Here is a 26,735-nt window from a genome sequence, read left to right on the forward strand (position 1 = left end):
GACTTGATTGCCTTTGAAGAAGGAGAAAGAAGGTCCTGCACAAATCTGAAAACCAGAAGATTCCAAAACCAAAATCCAGTTAATTTCTAATTTTCTTAACATTTCCATGAATTCAACAGAGTTCATCTAGTACCTGATGCTCCTGCTCTTCTCTCCAAAGCAGTTTGGCTTTCTCCATGCACTCTGATAGCATCCTGTGTGCAGTAGCTGGAGACATCCTAGGTGAGAAGACTGGCAGCAAGACTTCTTGTTCAGAAATGATTTCACACCTGGAACTGCCAGCTGCTGTTACTAGTTTTAAACAGTCACCATGGGCTGCAAGGTCATGCCTGCAGCGGAAGCTCTTGGAGCAGCTGGCAAGAACAGAACAGACACAGCTAGTTGTTTAGGATTTTGACTGCTCTCAAAGTCAAGGGGGCTGCAGTCATGGCCAGCTTGTTCTTGGTGCCAGTAGTGTGACCTGTCAAACACAGGGCTGTTCCAAGTCATTGAGGACTTAACGGGTTAGAATCAAAACCACCGGTAATGATCCAAGAGCATTTGAGTGCCTCAAAGTTCATTTCCCTTGCGAGCTGCATTTCAGCATGGACACAGCATCTTCCTTAAAACTGTGATTGTGTTGTCCTTCTTTCTATGTCATAAAAAGAATTCATGTGATGAATTCCAATTATTTACTGCTAATATAAAAATGCTAAACTCCTCCTTGCAGAAAATTGTCCCACAGAGGCAGGCCAAACAGTGCATGAAGGCACTCTTGATCCTAGGTAGAGTTTTCAAAAAGTGATATTCATGGTGATGGTGGCAGAGGGGGACGCATCCAGTTACTGTATCATTTCACCCCATTGTCCCAAAAGATGCATTTCCTGCTCGAATAGTAATAAATAGAGAAAACCTCTTTGTCCCTGGTTAATGACTCCTGGCTTCCACACAATTTCTGAGTTTATTGAGTTTGAGTTTGTTGAGAATAACTGTTCAGTGTTTATTTTCAAAGGTGGAGACATTTATCCTTTGCCAACATTTTGTTGCGATGGCTTTATTTCTGTTACAGCAAATGATGGGTGGACGTGCAGTCATTTTATCACCTTGGTGCTGTGGTGAAGGGAAGGCAGCACAGTAGCTGAATGCTGAAAAAGGATGTTTTGACTGGTAGAACATGCTACAATACAGCTAATTGGGGAACGGTGTCCCCGTGTAAACACAGCCTCACGAAGCTGCATTTTTATGAATGAGTTGCTTGATGCGCTTTCCCACTGCTTTTCACCTTGTGTGGTAATTTACTGCTGTGCCAAGAAAACGAAAAGCGTTCGTTCTGATCTGGTAGCAGAACTTGCTGGTGAATACATATTAGAGGCTCAGGCCACAAAATGTACTTATTGCAGGTCCAGGTGGGAACCCTTGGCTCTGTAGAGAAGCTTTTAACGCCGCAAGTGCGCAGTTCAGTCCCTGGCAGCCAAGACTATGGCTGTCACATTTACATTTACATCTGCACAATTGGCTCGCACATTTGCTTAGGTGTAAGCAGCAACACAAAAGATAAAGCAGTAGTAGCAGGTCAGGCCTGAAGCATTTTACTGTCAGCCGTTGAGAAATCCGTTGGCACGAGCTGGGATTTCAGGTGAGCCAAAGGGAGTTAGGTACATATTTTTTAAGAGGTGCGATGCTGAGCTTCTCTTAGCAACATGTCCCCTCTGGTTAACATACTGATTTACTGTTTTGCACGCAGTTAGTTCCATCTTCACCTACGGTGTGAAAGTTGCAGTGTCACTGCCAAGATTTTTAGGTGCCAGAGTAGATCTAAGCCATGCCTGGAAGCATGTGTGTTTGAACCAGGAGTGAACAAAAGCTTGACTTTGGGTATGAGCTAGTGTCAGATTAAGGATTTGGCATGCTGTTATTTGCCCCAGAGGATCCTATTCAAACAGATTGCTTCTGCTGTCAAAAGGTTAGCCAGATTCTTGATTGAATGATACTAGAGGCTCTGTGTTAATTAATGGTGCGAAAATGCCAGATCCTTTGATTGAAGGAAGTAGGTTGGCATGTAATTGTCTCATAGAAGATTTGAAACAATTCTGTTAGATTCCCTGCATTCTGCTTCATGTTTGGATAATTGTTCCTTTCATCATTTCAAATTACATGAACAAATGTCCAGGAGGTACATCAATGGCACAATTATAAAACAGCAAACGTACTTTGGGTGCTTATCACAAGAAGAGGAAAAGTCATTATCCACCCTGAAGAAGAAAACTCCTTCCCCAGCATTTGACCAGTTCTTAGCCACATGTGAGCTGACATTTTTAGCCTTCTGCCTTGCTCTCCCTTAGAACAGTGATCTGGTCTGGAGAACACTCCAGCTGTGCTGAGTGACACAAAGAGGCCCTTCACATCACAAACAGCTGGATTTCAGTGCATGACCCTGGTGCTGACTGGCAGCAGTTCAGGTCCTTGGAGCACAGGTGATGGCTGTTGGCTCAGAGTACGCCTTTGCGTGGTGCAGGGGGACAGTGATCTGCGTTAAATTCAGAAGTTGTGTTTAGCTGAGTCACTCAAAAATTGCAGTAAGAGATGTGTTCATTGTAGCAACAGCTTGGGCTGTCTCTCCCTTGCTGTGGTTGCCATAAAAGAAGCCTGACTGGAGCACGGAGAGCATTGCGAGGCTGCTGCGGAGGGAAGGTAGGAAACAGTGTAGGGAAATAGAGCTGTGTCACATACTAAACTGTGAAGGAACTGGTGCTTACTGAGATGCCTTGTAATTTTTCTAGCTGGTTGTCATTGCTTATCCCTAAGTAATAATATCCTAAGGCTGTTTGTTTTCAACTGCTTGGTGCTTTTTCAGGAGAACTCATTAGCATGTCAGATATATGTTCGAATATGGAATGAGAGATTTTTGAAACAGTAAGGCTGTGGTGGGGAAAAAAAAAATGAGCCTCTAGGCTCTTACACTGTGCTGGCACTTAGAAGCAGGAGCTGCTTCTTCAGGGCTGTTGTTTTCTTCAGATGGTCCTGTGGGTAGCTAGACATTGCCCTGTGCAGCAGCTCGTGCTCTCCCTTGTCTGCTGAAGATCACTGTGTAACTGATTGGAGAGACCAAATCTTCTGCAGATCTCTCCTCTACTTTTCTGGGGCACTTCTCCTTGGACAGCGTATTCCTTGTGCCTGTGAAAAAGAAAGAACAAAAGTATCATGTGTTCTGGGAAAGAAACTGCACCTGGCTGAACAGTTGCAGAGGATCAGATTGCTGTATTGAGTTGTACAACACTATGTCTTTAAATCTCTATGGAAAAACAACACTGACAAGTGCTGTTGAAATCACAGCAACTTGATTATTTTTTTTTAAAGTTTGTGTATTCCTTTCTTATGGGGTGAATATGAATGTAGGAGGAAATGGCACTTGAAGCAGTCTCCTAGCAGTCTGGCTGCTAAACACCCTCCGGCCATGTCCACCAAGCTCTTATGGCAGGTACATGCATTGCCAGGTGCCTCTTGGTGAAGAAAAGTCTTTCCAGCTAGTCCTCCAGCACCTGTGAGTTCCAGCAATGGCCCAGGTAGGGTGCCTGGTGTTACCCTGGGACAAAGAAGCCCGGTGTGAGCCCTTCTCTCACTCGTAGTGCAGTAGCGCCCTGTTTCAGATGATGCTTGCACAGACAAAGGCAGCCAAAGCTGTCCCAGCCTGTTCATGGGGTGAAATCCTAGAACAACAAGTAAAGGCAAAGAAACCCCTTCGTGTGCTGCATTGCCAAACCTAGCATACTGCAAAGGCAGATCTGTCTGTGTGGCTGCAGGATTTGTTGCTTTGGGGAAGTAATACCATCCTTGTTCTCGTGGCTTCACCATGTAGGTATTGCTGCTCAGAGCAGCCCAGGGGCATGGCATGTTCAAAGGGGTCTGGGGAGGGGCGGGGGAAAAAGTAGACAGCTCCATCCCAGCTTTTCCTGTGACAGTTAATAAGGTACAGGCATAGTTCTTTGCAGAAGTACTGCTGTATCTTTAATAATAGGAAAAGTGTTTGCAGTGCATTTAGTCGTTTTAATTTAAAGTGGTTTTCTGGGACGTGAAGTAAGAGATGAGAATGCATAATACTGTTAGCGTTATTAAAGACATGCTGATACAGTAACAGCATTAAGTTTTTGTTCAGTTTTCCCTTCTAGCAAGGCTAAAAATCAGAGTGCTGCACATCTATAAAACTGTTCAGAGAATTAAAGCAACCTCTCTTAGAGGAATGGACACTTGAATAAAGGTTGTTTATGGAATTCTGTCAAGTACAGAAGTCATGAAAGACTAGAATCCCTTGTAGCTGAGAATATCTTGTACTGGCTTACTGTTTAAGAAGGACCGAAAGTGAATTTCATAAAGTGAATAAGTGATCTGATGTCTGATCTCTAAAATAAGAGTGGCTTTCATTTTCTGTAAACACGTGTGACATTGAAGAGCCAGCAGTTCATTGCCTTCTAGACTCAAAATCCCTTGGGGCCATTTCAGTTCCTGTGTAACGAGCTCTGACAGGCTGCCAGTTCATTATAATGATTACTCTGCAAGAACAATATGGTAGAATAAACCATTTAAAATGAGACACGCAGGAGCACATGAGAAAACATCCAAAGATTGCAAGTAACGTTGAGGGATACAGAGGGAAGCCCTGGTCAGATCAGGTTGCAAGGGGTGCAGGTGGGAATGAGATATGAGAAGAACATTAGGCAAGGAGAGCCTGAGCACGCTGGCACAGCATGGATGCAGCTACCCCAGCAAGTTTTCTTTACATCCTCTTCCCCACCCCACCAATCAAATTTCCACCCAAACCAGAACTTACCTGGTATGTCAGGTTGTTCAGAACTGCCTTCTCAAGGTGATTTCTCTCCGTTTCAGCCTTCCCTTTACTTATTGAGGTCTTGTGTGTGCTGAGCTTTAAACACGTCCTAATGTCTCCTGAAGGAGCCCTGGAAAGGGTCGGTGAGAGCATTGCTTGTTCAGACCTAGTCTGGGCAAAGGACTTGGTTCTGTTAGTACTGGGGTTAAATCCCAAAACCGTTTTGCAGCCCCTGGGACCTTTCCACTCCCTCCAGCACGGTTTGCAGCAGGCTGGTGTGGAACCTGCAACAAACAGCTGCAAGTCGCTGGCAGTAGCTGTCCTCTTCTCTCTGTGCTGAGCACCTGGACTATTCCTGCATTTAGATGCAGGCCAAGGTCTTACCTTCCTAAGAGGTCTGAATTGTGCACTTCCTAGGCCAAAATGCATTTTTCTAGAGGCATTTTTAACACCTTTTCCTCTCTCCTTCCAGCAGGTGTTCTGAGGGTGTCTACCCAGACAGTATAAAACCCAGTTAGCTTCTTGCTAGCTTATTATTTATTGACAGAGGTTTTTCATGTGAGGAATTAGAGTATAAGAAAAGCAGAGCTCTTCTACATGTTGGACAGAAAATTGTCAGTACTGAAAATGTACTCTCACTATCGTGTTCCTCCTTACCAAATGTTCTGGCTATCAGTGTATTGGGACTTCTTGGAGAATATATGTTTTTCCTGGAGTTTGGGAATGAGCTTTACTTGAAGCAGGTGTGACCCTCAAGTGAGAAATTTACTGTTTGAATTAGAGAGGGATTTGTGGAAAAGCTGGAGAAATAGTTATCCATCTCTCCTGGATGCAATGGGATTTTATGAGGAAGAGCCTCTCAAAAGCTTTTAGCAATTTAAAAGCATATGTTGCTTAAAAAATCATTAGTGGAATGTGTTCCAAAGTCCCTTGGGTTTGATGCCCAAAACTTCTATTTAGGAGTTTTCAGCTTTGGTTAGGATTGAAATTCCTTAAAAAGCAAGCAGTTAGACCATACGTGCGCGTGTAGGTTTGGCAGTACTTTCTTCTTATTCTCTGATGGCATTCAGATTACTTAAGTGCATTAGCACAGCAAATTAATTATTTGTTTCTGCCAGAAATTTTCTACTCACAGGCTAATCCCCAAATAATGTGGTTGCACAGGTAGCCTTGGTGTTGCTTCTGGGTCAGTCTTGTGACTTTTCATTGGATGAGCGTTTTTGAACCGCTGAATTCTCGTTAGCAGAATTTCCTGTTTCTCTTTCACTTCTGAGCTCTGCTCGTGGTTTTGGTGTTTAAATAACTTCAGAGATTCCTGTGTCGTCCTCGTGGGTAAACTGTACAAGGAGTTCCTCTTACAAACACACACATGATTTGGACCCGAAGTGTTGGCTGCTGACTTGTTACCAAAATGCCTGTTTTGTAATAAGCAAAGCATGGCTGTAGCATCAGTGGAAGGAACCCCATTTTCATTTAAATGCAATTGGGGAAGGGGATTGTGCTGACAATCCTTTCTGAAGGAGTTAAAAATAATAGTGTCAGCTGCAAAGCAAAATCAGAGGGTTTTTTTTCTTTAGTCTTTAATACAGTTTGTTGTTTTGTAGAGACATAGATGTAAACATGTTTTGTAGGCTGACAGTGTTATGCAGCTGTCATTTGACAGCTGCTTATCAAAGCCACGTTGGTGAAAGGTGTGAGTGCTGCACCTCTTCTTCAGCCACTCAGCCAGCTTGTTTTAAAGCCCTGAGGAATGTGTGTCGAACCATTGACTCATGCTGGAGCAGACCTTGGGAGAGATCTCGCAGCTTGGCAGTGGCTCAGGCTGAGCTGGGAGCACAGACCGGGAGCTTGCAGAGCTCCAGCTCGCTTTGCTTGGTTCCAGGAGGCCTCCTGCCCCAGCCACCAGCAGCTTTCAGCCTGAGCTACCAAACCGCTGGGTAGACTTATTTGCCATCAAATCAGTAAGTGCTGAGGCTTCTGAGGAGATCAGGGAAATTTTGCCTTAGTTTTTTATTGAAAAATGCAAATTCATGTTATAAACTCAAATCAAATAATTTCAGGTGATGAATTTTAATGGAAAAGTTTTGAAGTGGAAATGGAAAAGTTTAATGGAAAAGTTTAAGAAGGACATGGACCAGTTGGACAGGGTCCAGAGGAGGCCACAAAGATGATAAAAGGGCTGGAGCACCTCTCTTATGAAGACAGGCTGAGAGAGTTGGGGCTGTTCAGCCTGGAGAGGAGGAGGCTCTGGGGAGACCTTATAGCGGTCTTCCAGTACCTCAAGGGGGCCTACAAGAAAGATGGGGAGAGGCTGTTCAGTAGGGCCTGTTGCGATAGGACAAGGGGTAATGGGTTTAAAATAGAGGGGGGTAGATTTAGATTGGAAATTAGGAAAAAATTTTTTACAATGATGGTTGTAGAACACTGGAATAGGTTGCCCAGAGAGGTGGTGGAAGCCCCATCCCTGGAAACGTTCCAGGCCAGGTTGGATGAGGCTCTGAGCAACCTGATCTGGTTGGGGATGTCCCTGCTCCTTGCAGGGGGGTTGGACTAGATGACCTTTGAAGGTCCCTTCCAACCCTAACCATTCTATGATTCTATGAAGTAATTTTTAAATGTTGAATTTCGTGTGGTACAAGATGCTGTGTGTGACATGATGCTGTATTCCCTGTCTCTAGGAATACTTAGTCATTTATTTTGAGCTAGCCTCAATTTACAAAACCTATGGGCGTGGCCTGATGCTAAGCTCTCAAACCAGGTCATGAAGCCTATGTCCGTAGCTGTGCTTTTCAGTAGTAGTTTTATCTGTGACCATCTGTCCTGGAGCAGCCACCTGGCAGGACCAGGCTGGGGTATTTCCTGCTCTCAGGTGGAGACACTGCTGTCTAGCAGAAGGCAGGGTTCCCACTCAGGCTTTGAGAAGAGGGTCCCGGTGCCCCACCCGGCTGAGTGGGAATGTAAGCTAGGTGTGAAGCTGCTGGGGTTCATTAGACAAAACTATGTGCAAGTTTTCTTTGAGTATGTAAGTACTGTTCTGGGCAAGCACAAAGGCATGTTGGGACTGGTCACACTGAAATAGATTTGGTTGGTGTTTCAAATTAAGTGTGTTAGCTTTGCACCTAGGTGAGCACCTAAAATGCTTGATCTAGATATTGTATGCAGATTAAAAGTAAGAAATGGAGTCTGTTTTACTGCTTTGTATTAACGATGTGTAGCTCATTTAGCTCACTTCCGTTGAGTCAGTGGGCCACCACAGCCACTAGGAGAGTGGTAGCACATTGGCAGCGTAACAGCTATATTATGTAATAAATGTTCACATGCCATCAAGTGTACAAACATTTGATTGTTTACATGACAGAGCTTTTCTTTTGCAGTCGTTGGTCTCAATTTTTCCATTACATTTTCTCATTTTCTTTTCTAGCTTTACTCACAGACAAACCTCCAAAGCCATTGTTCCCCATGGAGAACCAGCCAACTGTTATAGATGTCCAGCTGGGTAAGTCCCCTTCTGGGAATAATAGATCCTAAACTTCCACTCTGGTAGCAGATGGGAAAAATTGAAAGTGGTAAGAAAGGTTTAATGGTACTGTTATTACATGCAAATCAATTTGCAGCTTCTCATTTATAACTGTAGAATTTACTGCCGTGGCAACTTAAGGGAATGAACTTGTGTAACATCAGGGGATGGCAGTACTAATTGGTTACATTGGATATTAAATATAAAGCACTGCTGCTCTTTTTAATACGTGATTGATGGTGTAATATATGTCTGCACTGGTGCTGCATTGATCAGTTGATGTTCACCCTATCTAAGACAAATATTCTCATAAAATAAGTGCTGATTCCTTTAAAAGTTAATGTAAAACAGTGCATTTTCAGGTTGTTCTGAATGCTTACCAGAATGGGTTTTTGACTAAAATACTTGTATGCTTTTCTCACTCCTGTTACATATTCTTCCATGAATGCACATCTCTGAGTCTCAGCTGGCGGGCTAAATTTTCTCTTATGTTGAGAAACTCTAACGTTGGAGAGTTCTGCTAACTTTGGGGAACTGTGGGGCGTCTTGGTGCTGAAAGAACTGCTCGGCTTTGAAGTTCCAGAGGTTTTTTTTCAGTGACTTGAAAATAGATTTCTAATTTTGAGAAGCAGAATTGAAGTTGCAGTTGAGGACTGTGGTGCTGTGAGCTTAAATTACAGGAGATGTGTTGCAGATGTGGATTATTCACTCTGGGCTGAAGCAATGGTGTTTTCCTCCTTCTTGAGCTTCACTCTCTTCTTCCTTTTATACCAAAGCTCGCTAGGATTCCGTGGTGGAATGGTGTTTAAAGGCAAGCAGGGTCAGAATGAAACATTTTAAGTGGGCTGATAACATTGTGGTAAAGTTGTTTGTTTTTGTGAAACCCTAGAGAGTTTTCTGCTTGAGCTGAGTACAAGGGCACATCCTCGTCCTTATACCAGGTGCCTAGCAATTTCAGTGAAGCACTTAAGATGCCATGAAGTATTTAAAAGTCGGGCTTGAATTCTCAAATATGGTTGTTGAATCGTGGTGAGAATATGAATCATTTGTGACCTTAGCTAATCTTGAAGATTAGCTTTCTCTCATATACCTGAATTGTCTCAGGATTGTAAGGGCTTGCACAGGGAAGATGGCAGTGGAGCTGGGAAGCAGCCAGTGCCAGATGAATTCCGCAGTCACATATGTGCACGTTCAGGTTCCCTTTCATGGGACTCATGTCTGTAGCTGAGTGGAAGTTGTCCCTAAAAGGGGAAAACACAAAACGGGTCAAAAGCCCACCAGAATTTACAGCAGAACACAGTCATCGAAGTTTGAATCAGCCCAAAAGGCTGAATTCAGTCTCCTAGTCCTGCTTCTTAAGTCAACTTTCTAATGATTTCCTTTGGGAGCAAACTGTCCCTGCATACATCTGTGTAATAAAGGCACTCAAAGAGTACACATCTTTGTTTCCTGCATTTTCATTCCGTCTTCATTTTCTCTTCCAAGTTCCCCTGTTCCATCAGGACTCTGTTGGTTTTGCACAGAATTTCTTCTTTTTTTTTTCCTGCGTGAAAACACTTTGTTCTGACTGATTAAAAAGAGGTTTGATGAGAAAAAAAGATGCAAACAAACAAACTCCCTCCTATCCTTGGAAATACAGCTCAGTAATAGGATTTTGGAGTATCTCTAGAGGGAAATATAAATCTTGCATCTTTATGTGCTGGAATGTAAGCTGTTAGTTGTCCCCTAAGATCAGGAAATTTACATACAGTTTTGTTGTTTTTTTTTTTTTTTCCTGATATTTTAATGGGTTTGGTTATTGCTACTAAACCATATTTATATTATGTGTGAAAGGTTAATGTTTACCAAAGAACCTGAACTTATTTCTTTAACATGTAATGAAGTTCATTGATTTTCCTTTTGATTTTTAAATGGTAAACTGATAGAGCTAGAAAATTCTCAGGGAGCACCTTCATCTTCTGGAGACCACCTGCAGCTCTGGGCTGGGAGGCTGTGCTGACCTCTGCAATGTGCTGCAGACCCTCGCTATGGACTAGAGCTTTGCAGGAAAGAGAATAATTTGATTGCAGCGAAGTAGTGGAGGAAAAAGTTGTATGTAAGGTCATCTGCTGGAGTATTTCTTTGAAATCTCGTTAAGGTCCTAGGAGTTTTGAACAAGTGACTTTCTTTAGTGTTTTATTAGAAAGCAAAGCTAAGTTTCTGTGTTCTACCGGCCCGTGAAGTCAAGTCACCCAGCGTGCTTGCTCTTTCAGTGGTTGTGCGTGTGTGAACGTGCCACTAAACTACAAAAGAAATGGAGTTTAATCCATCTCCTTGTTCTGCAGAGATTATTTTACATTTCTATTGGCAAACTAATCTTTAAAGAAATAGCTGTCTTTGCTCTCTAAGTAGAGGAGATTAATAATTATTTACTGTCTTTATCCTTAATGATTAGCACAATGCAAAGCAAAATCTTCCTAGAACTGTAGGCAGTGGCCTAACTATTTAGCAGCTTATGTGACCTGATTGCAGACTTCAGTATTCACCTTTTGGCTTTCAGCTTTTGTAAGAAGATTCCTATGAAAATAGGTATGCACAGTTCTTATTGACGGTGGATAAAAGACTTCCTTCAGGCTTCAAACATGGCCCAGAGCCTGCCTTGTTCTTCTTAAGGAGCATGAATGTACTTTTTGCTTTTTCTGTTTTCCTTTGCAATGTGACAGAGATCAAAACCAAGCCTGTCAAGGTTAGAGAGAAGCAGAAGCTGGAGTTTGCTGCTTGTTTTCTGTATTTGGTTGTGCTGGAGAAACAGTCCAGGGAGAGGAGGGTTGACAGGAGGACAAAAGAGCATCCCCGGGGACTAGAGAAATAGTCCAAAACAATTTCACTGTCTCAAATGCTTTACCGGGTCACATATTCACTTCATCTCTGGACCAACCTAGAAAATAATAATAAAATCTTTTTATTGTTCGTTTGCTGTTTCCTTTTCATAAAAACAAAACTTAAAAAACCCTTCAATTTTTTTTTCACTCTTTGCATTGGAGTCAGCATAGTAATAGTTCTTGTTTGCGTACTATGCAGCACATTTAATCTTACTGTATCTTGGTTTAACGAAAATGTTTATTTGTACTATATAGTATATATTTTTGCAAATATGACATAATCTAATAATATAATGTTCTTCCTGAAAAAGATAGCCCTGAGCTGTCTCCATTACATTAAAATCAAATTTGGCATGAGCCAAAATACATACAGGTCTTCTGCCCAGGAGGTGGTGTGGCTTTAGCAGAAGGCCCTTAAGGTTGCATTTGAAGAGGTTTTTGCCATAACTCCATAATCCTACAATCTCTGTTTATAAAATGTGACTGTCTCCCATATAAAGCTCTGAATGTGAATTTGTAAAAGCCTGTGCCAACATGATTCAAAGTAGTTGTTCAAAGACCCCTTTCTTTAGAGCAGGAACTCGCTGTTGCTTTGATTGACCATCTAAACCTAAGTGTGTATATGGATTCTTCATACCAAATCCCTGAGGTTAGAGAACTCCTTAGGTTATTTAGAAAAGCGAATATCAAAACCCCAGTCAGAAGTCTTGAGGCTGTTGTGCAGTAAGTTTTCAAGATCTGTTACCCGTTTTCCCATACAGCTGTTCTGACGCTAAGTGGAGCATGCTGTGCTATAAGTCTTAAGATTACGTGTTGGTGCATCGCTGCTGATTTCTTAATGTATTTTTTTTAAATTTTCCAGTTCAGTTCTTTCACTCTTAGTGCTTTGAGAGCATGGGGGGGGGGGGGGGGGGAAGATAATAAATCCTTTGTGTTTTGATTACAGAGTAGGTTTCTCCTCTGAACTAGCTCCTTTGCACAATCCTGGTAGCACCAAGGAGCCACAATCTGACTGATCCGTAGGCAGCTGTGAGGTATTGCACTGCCAGCTCTCAGCTGGTGTAAACGCAGCAGGGCAGGGGCATAAACACTTGTGGAAGAAAGGAAGCACAGTTGTGCTCCGCTGATTTTTGGCTGGACAAGGATCTGTAAGGATCTTGTAGGAGCTGTGTCTAGCTAGTCTATGTGTCAGAAACTCCTAGAGTCATCTAGCTTGCACCGTGGCTGCTATTTTACACTTGTGTGTTCCAGAGAGTATTAAAAAAGCTAAAAATACAATATAAAAATAGATTCTGTCTGTTAATTTTGTACCATGTGTTACAGTGACTGCAATGTTCAGTTAGTCTTTTCCTTGTGAATGAGTTGGTTGAGACTGGAATGAACGTTTGCATCTCTGTGTCTATACTAGTTGAATATATCACTTATGTATCATTTGCTTTTCAACTATGTACTGGTTTTGTTTTCAGGCATTTACTTAAGAAATGTAGCAGGAGTCTTAGAAAACAAAACAAGAAACATCTGTCTTAATTCATTTACTGAACAGGGAAAGTGTCAAGGGGTTTAACTCACTTTTGTCGTGGTAGTTTCTCTGCTTCTAAAGATGCTGAGGAAGGAAAACACATAGTGTGAGGATTCTCATTTTTCTGAATAGCTGACCTGGTCAGAAAGATTTTGTTTCTAGAAGATTTAACAGTGCAATTCCCTGGGACTAGTTATTAAGCAGATCAATAGAGCTACTGTAAAACAAGAGCAAGGGAATATACAAAGTTACAGCTGCTGACAGGTATGGGAACAGAATAAAACTAGTTTGAAAAAAAAAAAAAAGTCCCTTTTGTTTGAAGCACTGGCTGGAAGGAATCATTTAGGAAGTGAAAATCCAGGCATTTGCTGACACTTTTAACATACTACATTCACTGTCCACAATCTTAATTTTCATTGAGATCCCACTTCTCTTCTTACAAGTAAATAATAATGATTAAAAAAAAAACAAACCTGCAACATCTTTCAGAGACACCAATTTCATACCAAGCCTGTCTATTCAAGACAATGCAGCAGTGTCTGTTGTTACTGATTTGCTGATTAAATCATGCTTTCTTCATATTTAAAGATACAGGTATTTGATAAACTTCTTAGTTGAACAGAATGGTGATCCTGGACAAAAAAAAAAAACAATACAGAAACTTTGAACTGTAGAGGAATTCAAACAGCAAGTGATTTGAAAGTGAACTTGGGAAGGAATTCTCGTTAGTGTGTTTCTAGTGTGGAAAGAACACTGGTATTCTTCCACGGCCAGGCCTCCGAGTGTTGTGCGCGTGCCCTTTGATTTGCTCTTTGATTAAATGATCACATGTGACAACTGCTCAGGAATGTGGCAGTTACCATGAAAAACAAGTATCTGAGATGCTGGTAGCTGCATGCTACCCTTGAGCCTTTCTTCCTCTCAGCTCCCACCAGGTGTTCTCCAGCCTAGGGCTTAGCAGGGGCTCTCAGACGGTGATGGGGGTTTCTGTGAGCTGGGCCAAATCTCTGCACCTCTCTGAGGGCAGCAGCCCTCTCTCCCTGTGCTGCTCCTCCTCCCTCTGCTCAGCTGGAGGAGGGCATTAGAGACAAACCTTGAGGAATTAGAGGTGACCTGACCCAAATGGGCCCTGAGTGAAGAAAGAGGCTGAATTAGGAGAAAAATGACGCTGAGACCAAGAAAGGATGTCAGGAGGATAAAATTAAAACTTAGAGGGCTTGCAGATCTTTTTAATGTGTTTGTGGTTTTTTTTTTTTTTTTTTTCTCTCTACTTTTTCTGTTGAGATTTGGAGCTCTTGTCACTCTGTATGAAATGTAGTGGCAGCCCAAATACACATTTGCAAGGAGTTCTCAGAGCCCGGAGGGAGTGAGATGTAGGCAGAGAAGCGTGCTGGGCTTCCACAGCTGATGCCCAAGTTGTCACAGAACATGTTCAGACTGACTCTTCTGAAAGCTTGCAGCCTGATTAGACTCTGGAGGATTTTCCTGGGAATATCTTGTATTGGTCATCAAATTGGGTGTCCCTTCTCTTAGGGTGAAAAGGAGGAGGATGGGAGGAAGGAATTTCCGGCCCCCCCCGCCCCTTTCTCTTCAGCCATTCTATGAGAAAACCTGACGGTTTTGGTGTAGATCCCTCCTCCTTCCTGTCTTCCAAAATTAAAAAGTTCTAATTAAGATAATTAAGTAATATCTCAATTTTGATTTCACCTAATGGATCAATCAATCGTACGTGTGTGAAACCAGAGCCTTATAAAGAACAACCTTGATAGGAGGTGATGTTACCTATACATACACTGTATTTCAGCAATACCATTTTTTTCTGTTGAATCCAACTTTTCAAGATACAACTCCTTTTCCCGTCAGAATAGTCTGTAAATGTTACTCCTGTAATATTGTCTGTAAATGCTATTAAAAATAATAGTTCTTTAAGTGGAGTAGTGGCTTATGGCGCCTCATCCAAGTGGTTAAATCATGCACAGAGTGCCCTACAGAGAGGAGACTGAAAGTTGTCCGTACGCAGTTGTGCTTTTTTTGTGCGAGGCCTCAGTGTTGGATGGGCGACAGTCTTGCCCCAGATCATATCCTACTGCCTTCTTCTGTCTGGGTTGGAATAACACCCACCCCCATACCAGAGATCTAGGTCTGTCTGCACTCAGTGGCAGAGGAGAGAGGTGGGACTGAAGGCAGAGAAGGCCATGTGGGTAGTGTCCCCTTGACCCCAGCATCAGCAAAAATTTGATCCCCTCCATCCCCAGTTCCCCCACCTTTGTCTCACAGCCATGTCCCCCATGCACTGTTGCTGTCTGAAGGAGCAAGCTGGTACCCTCACTGTTGTCTCCTCCACACCTTCTTCCAGCCATCCAGGGCTCTCCACTGCACCCACCTCCTCCCACAGATAAGCTGGGAGATCCCCTTCCCACAGGAGACCAAACTCCATGCTCTGTTCCTCTCCCTTCAAGAGGTTACAGCCTCACATACTGACTAACTCGGTAAGTGATCCCAGACTCAGCGCTGGAAAGTCATTTCCTCCCAGCAGTGCAGACTGTAATACCAGAAGCGTCATGTTCCTGCACAAAAATACGTGAAGGAGCAGTCTTCACTGAGAGATGAAGAGAAACCAGGGGTATGTTCTTCAGGACCTGCCTTCCCTGCGCGAGGGACGCACCTCCACAGCTATTTCAGCCGTATGTGCCTGTTTGAAAGGAGGCAGGATTTGCATCTATTACAATCATTTTGTACTAATCTGCAGGGAATATTAGAGACAAATTGTCTGACATTTAGGTTTAGAAGTAGTTCCCTAAATACCCGAAGTGAATTACTGCTAATGCTTTGATGCTAATTTGGTATGTTGTTAATATCCCAGCTTCTCTCAGGGATAATGGTGAAATGCTGTTCTTCGGAGACTTGAGGCTGGGATCTGGTGTTCGGCTGGTGTAAACCCATAGTTGTTTTGCCTTTTGTGAGATTAATCCAGACTTACATCTGTGAAGCAGAGAACAGTTTCTTTGTACACTTTCTTTTGTTTTAACGGGCTTGGAAAGATAAAGCCAAATTCTGCCTACTGATCCGTGGTTTTTACATCCATTGGGATGGGATCCATGGGATTGGCACAGATATGTCAGAAAGGAAGATTTGGCACTTTCCAAATTTTTATTTTGTACTTCTATAAACTATTTATTACTTATGTTGATTTGAGTGGTTGTTAGATCAATCTTATAAATGCTCTGAGGACAAAATGACACCGTCTTTATATAAAAAAAAATGATGAATTGATGTCAGATACCCTTGCAGTTCCGTTTGAAGTAGCAATACTTCAGATAAATCTGTTCTGCTCTTTTTGTTACAAGAAAGTAGTAAAGAAGAAACACTGCAGTACGCCCTGGCCTACAGTTGTGCGGCAGCATTCATCCAAGGGCGTTAGCTAACTTATTATGATTGAGCAATGCCTCAAATCTTCTTGCACCAGTAAAACTTCCTCCGAAAGAGGTGATGGTTGGGTGGGGGTGCCCAGGGCATGCATCTTCAGCACTTCACTAGGACTAAGCTGTCGTTGACAAATACAACCGTCACTGCAGCCACTGCAGACATGTAGCTATGCTGAACTTGTCTAAAGGATCTCTTGTTTGATTTCTAGATTTACTGCATTTGACTTGTGCCTGAGAAATTGAGCACAAGCTTGTTTCTGAAAAAAATGAAATTCAACCCATGGAGAGAAAATAGAAAAGATGGTCTTAGTGGAGAGCAGGGGATTAGGGCTGTTGATAAGAGCTGTGGGGTTTTTTGTTTGCTATAGTTCTGATCTTGGCCAGGAGCCTATGTCCTCTTTTAAAGCGGTTTCCAGGAATGTTGTGATAATAAAATAACCTGATATTGGGGAATTCCTCTTAGAAGAGCGAGGAGTAAAGTTAGGGAAGGCTTTGAGCAGGATTTTTTCCTCAGGGATCTTGCCTTTTGGGTTCTGAGCCTGACCGCGAACAGAGACGTTTGACTGTGTGGCCCACAGACGCATGCTATTGTGCATTGAAAGTCAGGCAATATTAATGTTCCAGAAAAAAAGAACCACAGGGTGAAGTTTGCACCATTATCTGTGCTTGTTAGAAACACTGTCACTGGAAGGAATTCATGTTCTGCCGTTTTACGTTCTCTCTACAGTGTTTGTCATATGAATGAGTTATTAAGCTGTGAATGCCTCATATATTCTGTAAATTACAAAGTAGAAACATTCAGCACTACTATTTTGACCTTTTCAGCATTCTGTGATTTGCTGGGCATGCCATTCCACATCTCTTGTTTATGGCCTCACTAAAATGTAGGGATGGAGCCGAGTGGGCAAACGGTCAAAATATACCAGGCTGCAAAAGGTCGGGGTCGTGCTTCACAGTGCCGCTGTTCAGTGGGCAGTGAAGATTAAGATCTAGACTAACTGTTTTCATGATTTTTCCTTCTTCACTGAAAAATAATAGAAAATTGTACTTTGTAATCTATTCCAAAGGCAACAGTGCAGAAAATGAAGAGTGATGGTATAATTTTTATTTCTTAAAATTTCAATAGCATAATGTCATGGTCTTGGAGGCTGTGAAAATTAAAGCTGTCATAGTCCTTCAGAAGAAATGAGATGGCATTCTACTCACAAATCTTTGCTTCATTTAATCTGTGTTTGATAAATGTTGCTCTTAACCTCATCGTCGATACCCTTGCGTTTGTCTCTATCCTGCAGAAACAAATAGCTTGTATTAGGTAATTGAACTTTGACCGTTAAAACTGGAATGATTTACTGTGCTCATGTTAGACATTTCAGTCCAATGAAGACCAAATGAAAGAGAGCTAAAGCAAGATTTCTCTTGAAATGAAGAGATACCTTTATCACCTACTGGAGACACGTTACATGACTTCTCAGCACCTCTAATCAACTGGAAAGTAAAAGTAAAAATACAGAAAGCAGTAATTGTGGAAAGGCAACAAAGGCACACTGTCTTCTACCACACGTTTCTATGTTGGCAAACCAGCCTCACAGTAAGTGATGACTGTGACTTTCTAGTACTGAGTATGTTTTTGTTATCTGCTTCTACTACTTGGGAAGCTTATTAATTTTAATATGGTTGGCTGTAGTTGCATGAACAAATGAATGTGTTTAGTCATGGAAAAAGTCCGCCGAGATTTCTTTGGTGCACAGTCAGGTGTGTGGTTACTTCAGCTCAGAGGAATGTAGGATTAAACACTTAATTCTTTGAGCAATGCTTTATATTGCTCAGATACAAATTTCAGTTATGCTCTTGTGCACTGCATTAATTAAAAGGCATAAGGAAATTTAATTTTATATCTCACGCAGTGCAATGTAAGTGAACAGCGTATGCCACTGTTACCGTCTCGGTGCTGAAGCTTGCAAAGGGTGCTGCACGCTTTGCATAATTCCCTGTGAACTCCAAGCGTTTTGCACACTTCTCTGTGATGAAGCTCGGCTTGAGTTGAGAATTTAAATACTTAGGATACAGTTAAGAAACAAGTGTCTTGAGTGCTTTTTCACTGCTAGTAAACTGAGTAAACAATAGCAAATAATGTATTCTGTGAATTTTGTCTCTTTTTATGAAGGGAAGGATTGTCCATGTGGATCTCTCCTTGGGTACATTTTCTAAATGCTTCTGGACTTGACACGCTGTTTTGAGTAGTTTGTTGCTAAGCCCTGAATGTGCACAGTTTGAAAAGTAAAGCTGCTTTGATGGGGCAGGCTGATCAAATCAAGCTTTCTGTTTCCTGATTACATTACTTTTAACTCTTTTTAATGATTTCCTGATGTGCATTGATGAATTTGAAATCAAATTTATAGGTAATATTCTGCAGCCTATCATTCAAATTGCTGGTATTAATAAACATTGCAGGCACAAAACTGCTTTGCGGGAACATTTGAGCATTTACCCCAGTGAAGTGAATGCGTACAGAGTAAGCAGAGGGTTTCATTTGTAAGTGCAGTGCATATTTGTGGTTTAATTTTATCTGAATTAATCTGCCTTTCATGCTTTACTCACTTTGAAAACTAAGTTGTGGATACTGCACTGTATGCAATAGGAAATCTGCTTTACTAAGGATCACTGGTGAAGCGCTTTTATTTAGGATTGCTGTTTAGCTTTTCTAAATATCATCTGGCAAAGTGAGTGGTGTGTAGGTATCAAATTGTTATTTACACTGTGGGCGCGTTGCCTCTGAGAAGGGACCTGGTGCGTCTGAGTGGTTATTCAGATGCAGGCGAGCATATTACTTCTCTCAGTTTCAGGATTTCAAACCCCAGCGTCTCACAGTCCAGCACATCCCTTTGCAGCCTGACCTCTCTCTTATGAAACGCCTCTTCAGTCAGAAGGCTCTTAAACAAACTTGTGATTTCAAACACCTAAGTTTTCAGCGAGCATTTGGGAGTTATGAGCCATAGTTTTGGGTTAACAAAAAAAAAACTAAAACCACCCAACAAACCCCAAACCAGGAAATCCACAGGCGAATTACAATGTGTAGTGTATAATAACAGGCATGGTCATCTTAGAATATTTTAGAATAGCTATTTAAGAAAAGACATCAATAAGTCCTCCCAGGGAATTTGCAGGCATCTTTTCTGTGCTAATTTAGTGTCAGGTCCTTGGTTCACACCTGTCTTGTTCAATATTCTGTGCCAGCTGTGCAGTGAGGTGTCTTACCCATGTTTCTGCAAAATTGACCTTGCAGATTCTTTTTTTTTTTCCCGCGTGAGGTAAGGCTTCTCTATAACTAACTTGTAAATCTAGGTGCATATCATGGGCTCGTTGCCTATTTCACAGTTATTCACCTTACAGTCTCAACCACTGAAATCCCCTTCAGAGCTTCCATTCGTCTTGTTTCTGAGACCGTATTAATTAAAATTATAAAAATCTTTTGATTGAGAGAGCTTTGGGAAATTTCTGCAGCAATTAATATTTTTGAATTGAGATATTGTGATGCTACATAACCATCTCAAAAGCACATCCTATTCAGAAACATCCCTCTAAATGTTTAGGGATCTCTGTTACCAGAAGTTTGGTACATCTTGACTTCTGGCACAGCGAAGATTAAGTGACAGATGGGAGTAGCTGAGGGTCTAAATTATGAACAGCGATGCTAAACCAGCATTGAGATTCCTAAGATCCAGTCTAGTTCATGGTGTTCTGTTATAAGACAAGTTGTACTTCTGTCTAGAAGAGGTGTGTTTGGTTGTGTGAAGAAGCACTCATGTTTGCAAAAATTGTAGAATACTTGTCTGTTGTGTCAAAAAATGACATGACCTGATGTTTGGCATGGTATTATACACTGCTGCCACTGTGGCAGGTCTTTTAAATAATATATAATGCAGTTATGTACACTTCCAAAATGAAGAGGTTTTTTTTTTTTAATTCTTTACTAATTTGGGGTAGAAGCAGGTCAGGAAGAGGGCATGGCATCTTCTTGTCACTGGAAGGACGTTCAGGATTTTTTTCGCTTTGACTCAGAAGAGGCAACAATTATCAGGATGTAGATTAAATTCAGAATATCTGATCAACCTAGCCTGCTTCCAATGTCATCGAGATGACGAAAGCTTTAAACAGACCTAGCACTCAAGTGTCAATAAGCATGATGTCAGTCTGTGAAGCCATTGCTCTCCTTGTGGTCCTGTTTCTGATGGCATGAACAGGGTATATTTTGTCTAAATCTTTGGGAATTCTGGAAGGGGGGGCCAGAGGGGAATTGTTTAGCATGGTGGTGGTGGTGGTTGTTCTTGTGAAGCTGGAGAAACTTTTTTTTAAACAGGTGTTTGTTTTTTTTTTAACTAGACAATGATGAATGATTATGAGATCAAAAGTGGGGAACACAACAGCTGGCATGAGTAAAAACTTGTATTTTCTTGCTATATCCCTGATTGAAATCATCAGTTTTCAAAGCTGATGCTGACTCTGTTGAATCTAATTTAGTTCCTGCCTCAACTCGGTTCAAGTGTAAGTGTAACTGGGAAGGAAACCGATGTTCTCTAACGCAGTCCCTCAGCAGAACACCACATCTGCAGTGTCAGACAAAGTCCCCACAAACACCTGTTAAAATAAACAACCAATTTACTAATGCTTAGTTATGCCCACAAATAGCATCTGTTTCTGGCCAGTTGTCTACCTGAATATAGCAGCTTTCTTAATCAGTGAAAGCCTCTGTTGCATAACTAGTCTGACTCATTTTCCACTCAGAGGTAGGAATTATCCACTCTGTTCTCTACCCTTAATATCCTTCTTGAGGGAATTGGTGGAAAATAGAAAGTCTACTGGAACAGTTCCGCCCTCCCTTCCAAGCAAATAAAGCAGCGAGGGCTTTGATATGTACAGAAAAATAAATACATTTTTAGACTGGGTGTTATTAAAATACCACATTAGCTGGATGGTAAATAGTGATGGATCAGTGTAGCACCCAGGGCATTCCCGTGACAAATATCGCTTTAATATTGACTCCAGAAAAGCGCCCAGACCTTTTTAGTGGGGTTGGATGCTGGTAAGAGAGAAACAGAAACACCTGGCAGTCAGCCCCACCTTGTCAGCTGAAAGGAGCCTGGACAGCTGATCCAGGCAAACCCTGCATCACACATTTCCAGTGTACTGAATATGTCTTGCGCTGTTTGCCTGTGGGCTTTGAAGAGAGCCTGGCATATGGGCAGCAGTAAAGAATTACTGCACTCACTGTTCTTCCTCGGGAAAATTTTGTATCTTTAGATTGAAATTCCAGATCTCATAAAAAATCCTGTGTATAAAGGCCTGTTGCTGTGTGTAGAGCCTTACAGTGCCAATAAAGGAGCAAAGAAAACTATTACACTGCGTAATGTCTAAATAGTATCCTGCCTTCTCCTGTGAAGGAAACAGCCTAGTGGGAGAAATAGTGGTGATAGAGATAATCCTTTTTTCTTCCTTCCATGGCCCACTGCTAACTAGAGGTGCAGTAGAAGTGTATTCAGTTATTAAACTGCTTTATTGCTTTTCTCATTAAACATTCCTAATGAGGTTACAACTAGAGGCCATTGTACTTGGACAAGAATAAAGCAACTTCTTCTGACCTCTGCCCATGCATGTAATAAGTAATATATTGTCTGCTCTGTGGTTATTACAACTAATAATAAATTGATGATACAAACAAGCAGGCGGGAGTGAGGGGCTGGAGAGACAAAGCAATAAAATAGCAAGATTTTTGCAATTTTAACCTTTCAGGAGCGGTAAAGCAGCTGATCATCTACCCAATCTGGTAACCTGAAACAGCATAACGTAGCCAGGGAGAAGCAAATCTCTAACCCAGCAAAAGTGAAGCTGTGACTTAAACCTTGCCATAAATTTTTGTAAGCCAACCTGTGCTCCTTGTTAACAAGATAGTTCCCAAATCTTTCATCCTCAGTGATAATTCTGTGTGGCAGATGTTTGATGGTAAGTCAGATCAGTGGAAACCAATCCAAACTGCTTGTGGTTTGATTTGTGTTTTCTAGAAATGGACCTACCCAAAGTGCTAGGAAAACAATGTGGTTTTGCAGGCTCTGATTTAAAAGTATGATGGAGCTGATTATTCATTCTTACATTACATTTTCAAAAAGAAGTATTCATACAGTGCAAACTCTGTCTGTTTAGTGAGAGGTGAAGCAACCAGCCCCTTAAGCCTCTTCTGTAACTGAGCAGCCAGCAGTGGTAGATGTTTGTGTTTTGAGTCCGTAATGCACCGTGACAAGGGAGGTCACTGGATAGAGGTAGGCAAAAATAAAATTAAAATTGAATAAAAACAACTGAAGCCCTGGGACAAAATTGTAATGTTCTATTTTTATTTTTGAGACATCTGGGCTCACTGGGATTTTCTGAGTGTCTCTCACCAAAGTTGCATATTAAGTACCTTGAAAGCAAGTGATGCAGCACGGAAGGGAGTTGGCTACTTGCTGTGCACTGAGCAGAGATTTTTCCCTTCATTCATCATTCACAACGTGCTGCAGTACTTCCAGAACTTCCAGAACTTATCTAATGTAGGGTGGAATAAGACCAAGAGCCCCATTTGCAGTGTGTGCTCTGCTATCGCTCTACCTCTGAATTGAAGGCAATGAAGTGGATTGTAATTGCTGGGTTTAGTAGCGTGGTTAATCCCACAGAATATTGTGTGGCTGTGCACAGTGTTTTTTAGGATACAGAGAATTATCCGCTTTCAGAAGTCATGAATTGATTGTCTATAAATCACAAGACTGACTTACATATCAGACTCAAGGGGTCTTTTGCCTTTTGTTTCTTGTAACTGTAGATTGCGCTTTACGTGTAAATTCATCATTAGAACTGCACTTTGAAAAATAATATCCAGCTTCATTTTGCACATTATATCCCATAGTGTCCATGTTAATGGATTTTTTACTTTCCAGGTCATCCCACCTCTCGCTGTCCACACAATAGAGAACTGACTATAATCATTTACTCAGTGGTAGTAGAAAAATGGAGCTGGGTGTTGCTAGCTTACTAATAGTTGACCAGCCTTGGGAGCTAAGAATGGATGAGCTCATCTCTCAAGACCCTTCCTGGTTCAGTAGCCATTGCGTTATGATTTAAGAAGCTGGAGATTTTAAAAAGGTTGAGATGCATCGTAAAATCCCAAGATGTTAGTTAATTTGACAGTGTACGTCATCTTCTCTCTCTCTGTATTTTCTGCAGACCATTTAATTGCAGTGAAATTAAATTCCATAATCAAATTATTAAAATGGCTTTCATTTGCCGCTTCTTAAGTTGCGTTGAGTTTCATTCCTGTTGCTGTTAGCATGTGTCTGTGTGTGTGGTCAGAGATTTAATAATCTGTAGCGCCCCAAATCACTGAAGCTTTTTTGATTTCCGTCTATAGGTCCCTCAGATGTTTATGATCCCTAAGGAACATAAGGAAATAATGAAACATGTAGGTGTGGCTGTAAACCTTTCAACCTTTGAGCCAGCGGGATTTGGGTGATTTAAGTCATTTGGCATTTGTTTTTAACTAATGAGTGAACCAGACCGCAGGAAGTGGCAAGTAGTTTCTGATATCGTAGGGCTTGGCTTTGGGGACTCGGTGTTTGAGCTTTAAAAGCTTTCAGATGCTTGGAATTTCCAACGTTGCAGTTCCAGTCATCCATAGGAGATGGACAAAGCAAACAGAAGAAAACTACTGTTTGGTGGCCTAAACGAGAAAGCTGTGCCTCCGCACGAGCAAGGCTTACTGGCATACATAGCTGGTTGGGTTCGTTGGTTGGGATGTTCATATCTGTTGCTTGAGCCCAATGAACACTGTTGACATTGTTTTTAACTGCACTAAACCAAAGGCCTGAAACCAATTTACCTTTCTAGCGCTGTGATATTCACTCAGACTGTTCATGTCAGGCTGTTTCTGGCCTGCTTTTCAGAGCTCCTACATTACAGAGCATTTATTTTTGTCATGCTGCAAGAGGGCAGGGGAAGGGCAGCTCCTAGGAGCAGAAAAAGCTCATTTAAACACGCTTCTGTTTGTTTCAGTCTTGTCAGAACATCACTCTTTTTCCTTCTTTGCTTGCTGCTTTTGGAGAAGTCACGGAGTTGTAGATCTTGCAGAGGCAAAGAGTAAGGATTTGCACAGCCACTTGGCACACTGTGCACAAGGGTCTCCTTTTATCTTTTGTGAAATAGGTGGAGTTGTTGGTACAGAGAGTGAGGAAATAACCATTTTGTCCCCTGACTTCGAAAGAGTCACTTCCGGGCCATGCTTGGGTTCAATCTTGCCACCATGGCAGGTACTTAGAACGAAGTAACTGTCTTGGTCTGTAGTCTGCTCTCTAGCACCATGTGCCCAGTGTCTGCTTGTCTAAATGACTGAAGGACAGAATTAACTTGGATTTATTCAGTGGTTAAGTTTAGGTAAGAATCTACAAATTAATTTTTATTTTTTTTTTTTTTTTTTGTGGCAAACTGAGGACTACAGGACTGAGGGTCCACAAATTCCTCTTCTGTCACCTCCTCTTGGGGAAGAGGAGGCTGTGGGGCCTGTTGGCCTGTGTCACGGACTGGCTTCCACCATTCATGTAAAGCACCTCTAAAAAGATAGCCTTGTGGGTCTTGCATCTTCTTGCTGAAACCATCCATTTTAGACAGCCAGCTGAACATGAGCCAGCAGTGTGCCTAGGTGGCCAAGAAGGCCACCAGCATCCTGGCTTGCATCAGGAACAGTGTGGCCAGCAGGAGCAGGGAAGTGATTGTGCCCCTGTACTACTCAGCAGTGGTGAGGCCGCACCTGGAATACTGTGGGCAGTTTTGGGCCCATCAGTACAAGAAGGACGTTGAGTTGCTGGAGCACGTCCAGAGGAGGGCAACAAAGCTGGTGAGGGATCTGGAGAACAAGTCTTATGAGGAGCAGCTGAGGGAACTGGGGTTTTTTGGTCTGGAGAAGAGGAGGACAATGCCTGTAGAAACCCAAAGCTGCAGGTGCCCTTGCAGCATGTGCAGCAAGGAGATTACCTCAAGATTAATTTTATGGCAACTTCATTTCTCTGCTTGCTTTTCCTGTGCCTCATGAGATGGAAGTCAAACTTAAAAGAATCATTTTCCAAAATAGAAAGCAAACAATGATTTAGCAAGTCCATACCCCATCATTCACCATTCAGACTTTGGACAATGGCAGCATTGTGTCACTGTCTTAACAGTGAACATTGCCTCTAAATTTGTACGTTCTAGGGATGGAAAGTGAAGCAGCTTTTTTTCTGATAAGAGAAAGGCTGGTTGTCTTTGATATCATAGATAAATGCTTGGATAGTTACTTTTTAATTACTTTATTGCCAGAAGTTTTCAATGAAGCCATTAAAGAGGGAAAAAAAAATGATCAGCCTAATTGCCTCAAGATGGATATGTAATGCATAAATCTCTTGTTTAATGGATCTAGTAATAGACCACCTGTTTCAGTTGCCTTTTCCCATTCAGAATATGAATGAATGCTTCTCTCAGATGTTCACAAAGAGGAAACACAATTGCACCATCAAAAACTCTGTGATGTTTCTTTTTACTTATTTCCTTGACATTCATTCGTTCTTGTTCTGTCTATCAGCCGGTCTTAGTATATTTAACCTTGAGGAAATAAAATTGTTTGGTATGATGCATAAAACCTCATGTATTTTTGTTGTCTAGTTGTGTTTTAAATGAGAATTTATAGTAAAAAAAAATGTGCACACTAATAAAACATTGAGGCCCAGAGAGTCAGGCCTGAGTTGCAAGTATTCCTTCATGATGTGATCCCTGTATATTCCACAGTCTGGAATTATTATTTTTTTTTATTTCCCCTCCCCTCCCACAGCTCTGTGTCTTCTAGTATTACTCGACTCTGTCAGATCTCAGTGTGGTGAGAGTATTTAAACTCCACAGCCTGTCTTGTGATTCCATATGTTTGGAGAAAAAAAAAAAAAAAAAACCACACAGCTTTCTGGGTTTGACCTTTTCCTTTTTGTGGGCATGGGGACTTCCTGTGCCCTGAAAACAGTGAATTTTAGTCAGGAGAAATCTTTTTTCTTTTTTTTCCTCTTGCAACGTTGTTTTCGGAGGGGAGTTTGGTTTTATTTGGGTTTTTTGCTTGAGGATAGTTTATTTAAACTATCACATTTGTAAACAGCTGAAAGCACATATATTGCCGGTTATCATGTCCCACTAATGCAGATATCTTTCTAAGGTGCGCTAATTTGCAGCGTTTTGAATTACGAGCAGCTTAATGCTGAGGTTTTGTCCTCCTGCTGTATGTCCTGGTGTGATCGCTTTGAGCACGTCAGGAAAAGCTGTCTCTCTGTGCAGCTCTTCTATGTCCTCTGTGGTAAATGTGTTCCAAAGATGTGCATTTTCCTTGTGAAAATGGAATCCAAGGACCTCTTTTCAAAGCTCAGCCCCACAACAGTAGAAATTTGAGACTCGGAGGGCTTCTCATATCCAGAGACTTCATAAGCTCCTGTCCAAGATTAATGAGTGAAGTAGTCTAGCAGGCATTAAAATAGCAACAAACAAGGAAGGTGGAAAGGGAACAAATGAGCGGTCATTTAGCAAA

The 26,735-nt window shown here is 41.7% G+C and overlaps 1 protein-coding gene across 1 annotated transcript in view; it reads left to right on the forward strand.

Annotated features, from left to right (window-relative positions):
• Positions 1–26,735, forward strand: part of IL1RAPL2 (interleukin 1 receptor accessory protein like 2) — a 390,109-nt gene that overhangs the window by 273,870 nt on the left and 89,504 nt on the right. Inside the window, exon 6 of the mRNA XM_086756375.1 lies at positions 8,223–8,297. Coding sequence (XP_086612501.1) covers positions 8,223–8,297 — 75 coding nt within the window. The remainder of the gene's footprint in view (positions 1–8,222; positions 8,298–26,735) is intronic.

This window comes from Chlamydotis macqueenii, chromosome 11 (genome assembly GCF_036417535.1).
Source record: "Chlamydotis macqueenii isolate bChlMac1 chromosome 11, bChlMac1.mat, whole genome shotgun sequence".
Classification (NCBI taxonomy): domain Eukaryota; kingdom Metazoa; phylum Chordata; class Aves; order Otidiformes; family Otididae; genus Chlamydotis; species Chlamydotis macqueenii.